This window comes from Camellia sinensis, unplaced genomic scaffold, assembly GCF_055761805.1.
Source record: "Camellia sinensis isolate YWXY unplaced genomic scaffold, ASM5576180v1 Unanchor1, whole genome shotgun sequence".
NCBI lineage: Eukaryota > Viridiplantae > Streptophyta > Magnoliopsida > Ericales > Theaceae > Camellia > Camellia sinensis.
Genome location: NW_028128987.1, coordinates 11,201,860 through 11,205,556, shown reverse-complemented (window position 1 = coordinate 11,205,556; position 3,697 = coordinate 11,201,860). Strand labels below are relative to the sequence as shown.

The 3,697-nt window shown below is 37.3% G+C and overlaps 1 protein-coding gene across 2 annotated transcripts; it reads left to right on the top strand.

The window, feature by feature from the left end:
- The first annotated feature begins 445 nt into the window (after positions 1–445).
- Positions 446–3,489, top strand: LOC145814027 (G2/mitotic-specific cyclin S13-7-like). 2 transcript variants are annotated; one of them, XM_082910529.1, is made up of 9 exons: positions 446–737; positions 1,057–1,189; positions 1,398–1,443; positions 1,522–1,743; positions 1,845–1,970; positions 2,060–2,308; positions 2,414–2,581; positions 2,688–2,872; positions 3,011–3,489. In XM_082910529.1, the coding sequence occupies exons 1-9, from the start codon at positions 695–697 to the stop codon at positions 3,159–3,161; spliced, it is 1,323 nt and encodes a 440-aa protein (XP_082766655.1). In that variant the 5' UTR covers positions 446–694; the 3' UTR covers positions 3,162–3,489. The 2 variants fall into 2 exon arrangements, with proteins under 2 accessions (XP_082766655.1, XP_082766654.1); XM_082910528.1 differs by having other exon boundaries at positions 1,522–1,746.
- The last annotated feature ends 208 nt before the right edge of the window (positions 3,490–3,697 follow it).

Genomic DNA, 3,697 nt, shown 5'->3' with positions numbered 1-3,697 from the left:
AAAGGTAAGGAAAAAATTGTAATAAATATAAACTTTAGGGGGTGTCAATGTAATTTACCCAAAAAAACAAAAACAAAAACTAAAAATTGAAATGTCCAACCAAACAATTGGGGTGCATTTAGAGACACCCCCATATAGACAAAGGTAAAATTCTATTTGTTAATAAATAAGATTATTGGTATAATTAAACAATATTATTTTACATTTTACATTGCAAAACAAATTAGGGGAAAAGGTGATCAGTGTCTAACGGTAATTTTTTTCGTACCCGCATATCACAAACAAACGGCTACCAAAGTGCGCTTCGCACAGTGAGAAGCACCTTGTAAGCCGTCAGATCATGCGAGAGAGATCCAACGGTGGCAGTTTGAAACGAACAATGTGACCGTTGCTGGAGAGCGGCGTCACTTAGCAGATTAAAAGGGAATGATCGACCTTTAAACCCATTCTCACATCTCATTCCATAAACCGAATTTTGAGAAAGAAAACAGAGCAAAAAAACAAGAACACAACCACGACGGAGAGAGAGAGAGAGAGATATTGATCGAACAGTTGTTTTGGGTTCGGAGCGGTGGCGACCGAAAACCCAGAACAAGAGACGATAGGTCGTCTCCAATCGTTTTTATCGTCTTTGTTGGCGAGTCTTGGAGGGGTTTTTGGCCATAACGAAGAAGAATCTGAATCAGAGTCAGACATGGGTTCAAGAGCTGTTGTTGTTCCAGACCAACAACCCAGAGGTATGTTTCATTGATTTTCTTTTGTTTTGATTCTTTCTGTGTGATGTTCATCTCTCATCTTTTCTGGGTTTTGTTAATAATGATTGATCTGTTAATAATAATCCTTGTGCTTTTGAATTTTGTGATTCGTGTTTCTTGAAACTGAAAGTTGATTTTCTTTTTACCTATTGTGTGAGTTTGCCAAGAAAGAAATTTTCTTTTTTCTGAAATTTCTGTTGGATGCATCACATTTGGGCTTATGGATGAATTTCTTTGCGTGGGTCTCATTTCTTCTTCTTTTTGTTCTTAGTCTTACAATTTAATTTGTAATATTCTTTAGGGAGAGGAGGTAAGCAGAAGAATGGACAAGCAGAAGGAAGAAACCGGCGCGTTCTTAGAGATATTGGAAACCTTGTGCCTGTTCCTACTGTAGAAGAGAAGCCCCAAAATCAGATCTCTCGCCCGGTTACAAGGTCAACTCTCTCTCTCTCTCCCTCCCTCTCTAATAAATCTGAGAACACATAAATCGGTTACAGAACTGAACACAAAATGCCTATGGATGGACAAGATTTCAAAAACTGTGTCACACTATCAAATCCTGTAAAATGTATCCATTCATGTTTAATTTCTGTGTTCATAGCGGAATTACTCTCTCTCTCTAACAACATGGTTGCCTTTCAGGAGTTTGTGTGTACAACCAGCAGCAGCAGCAGAGAAAAAGAACAAGGTATTAAATTTATAATGTGTTAAATATATATCATAGTCCCATTAAACCAGCACGTTGATTTTATTATGTTATCTGCAGAAACCACTTGCAGAAGTTGTTAATGGTGGAGGTGCAGTAAAAGCAGCAGCTGCTGCACACAAGAAGCATTACGATCCTCCAAAACCAGAGACGGTAATTGTCATAAGCTCTGATGAGGAATTGGAGTCCGAGGAGAAAAAAAAGCCTGTCGCTGTCATTGCAAGAAAGTCGCGAGTTGGGTCTTCTAGGACCATGACTTCGATCCTCACTGCTCGAAGCAAGGTTGTTAGTGTCGACTTCTCTCAATTTCAATTTCAATTTCATCATCAATTTTTTCCCCTCTGTACATATCATTCCTTGTTACTTAATTTGATCCACCTCAGGCGTTGTGTGGACCCACCACGAAACCGAAGGTTCCAATAGCAGACATTGATGCAGCAGATGTTGATAATGAATTGGCAGTTGTGGAGTATGTTGAGGACATCTACAAGTTCTACAAGCTAACAGAGGTACTATTTTGGCCTTTTTTTCTTTTTCTTTTTTTACCTTCTCTGTCTATCGGCATGTTTTGCTCATTAATGGGAATTTATGATGGTAGGGTGAGAGTCGAGTTCACGATTACATGGATTCACAGCCTGAAATCAATTCAAAGATGAGATCAATTCTCATAGACTGGTTGACAGAGGTTCACAGAAAGTTTGAACTAATGCCTGAGACCCTTTACCTCACAATTAACATAGTTGATCGGTACCTTTCAATGAATGCTGTCCCAAGGAGGGAGCTTCAGTTGGTCGGCATTAGTTCAATGCTAATTGCTTGCAAGTACGAAGAAATTTGGGCACCAGAGGTAATTAGTGTTCTGTTCTCATCATTTAGAACCATGTCTGATCTAAAAATGTGTTTGGTTTCACTGAAATGTAATAATCTTCTGTGCCTTTTGGGAATTTTGTAGGTTAGTGACTTCATTGTCATATCGGACAATGCTTATGTTAGGGAACAGATTCTTATCATGGAGAAGGCGATTTTGGGAAAGCTAGAATGGTATTTAACCGTTCCTACGCCATATGTCTTCCTCGTTCGCTTTATCAAAGCTTCTGTTCCATCCAATGATCATCGTGAGGTATACATTGATTTTTATTTAATTTCTTGATTTTTATAAAAATAAAAAATAAAATTTGGGAAACAATTTGGTTGCTTAATTTATATTTTTTGTATGATAATATTAGGAGATGGAGAATATGGTGTTTTTCCTGGCTGAACTTGGTCTGATGCACTACCCAACCATCATATTGTACTGCCCGTCAATGATTGCTGCTTCGGCTGTTTACGCTGCACGGTGCACCCTCAACAGTAACCCTCTCTGGACCGAAACTCTGAAGCACCACACCGGTTACTCTGAAGATCAATTGGGGTAAGCACCACACCGGACACAGAATTGTTTCACTCAAATTGCTGCACTTATGTTTTTTTCTATGTTTGGTTGTGTACTAACTAAAGTAATATAATATATGATGCGTCTCTTTTTTGTATTTTTTCCATGTAATGACAGGGATTGTGCAAAGATGTTGGCAAGGTTTCACTCAGATGGAGGTGGTGTAGAGAAAAGTAAGCTAAAGGCAGTGTACAAGAAATTCTCAAGTCCAGACAGAAGCTCTGTTGCTCTCTTTCCACCAGCAAGGAGTCTTCTTCTTGTGCTTTAAAGAAAGTCTCTGATTTGGCACTTCCAAATGGGATGATGGAGTGGTATAGTATTAGTAGTAGGAGTTTGTTGAATTTGAGATTAGTATTAGTAAGTAGCAGGAGTTTGATGAATTTGAGATCATTGTGGGCTGTTATGATCTCGTCTATCATAGCTAATATATGTTAATAGTTGAGTGATTTGCTTTTGAAATTTTTGATGAGGTGTTTCATTATTATGATTTGATTGATTGATTCACTTTCTGGTAAAATCATCATTATTATGTAACGACAAAATAGCATTTCTTCATCTTATGAAATGAAATGAAAATGGTGTGTGATTACTATGCATGTTTCACTGTTTTCTTTTTCTTTTTAATTTAATGAATTTAGTTGTGTGATTTTAGGGACACAAGAAATGTTCACCCAGCCCATTGACAAATGTTGAGTTATTTACTAAATTTGAGGTATTTCAAGAAACTTAGTTTTCATTATGTTTGCCAAAAAATAATAATAATAATAATAATAATAAAGAGTTCTACATATTAGTTGAAAGCCA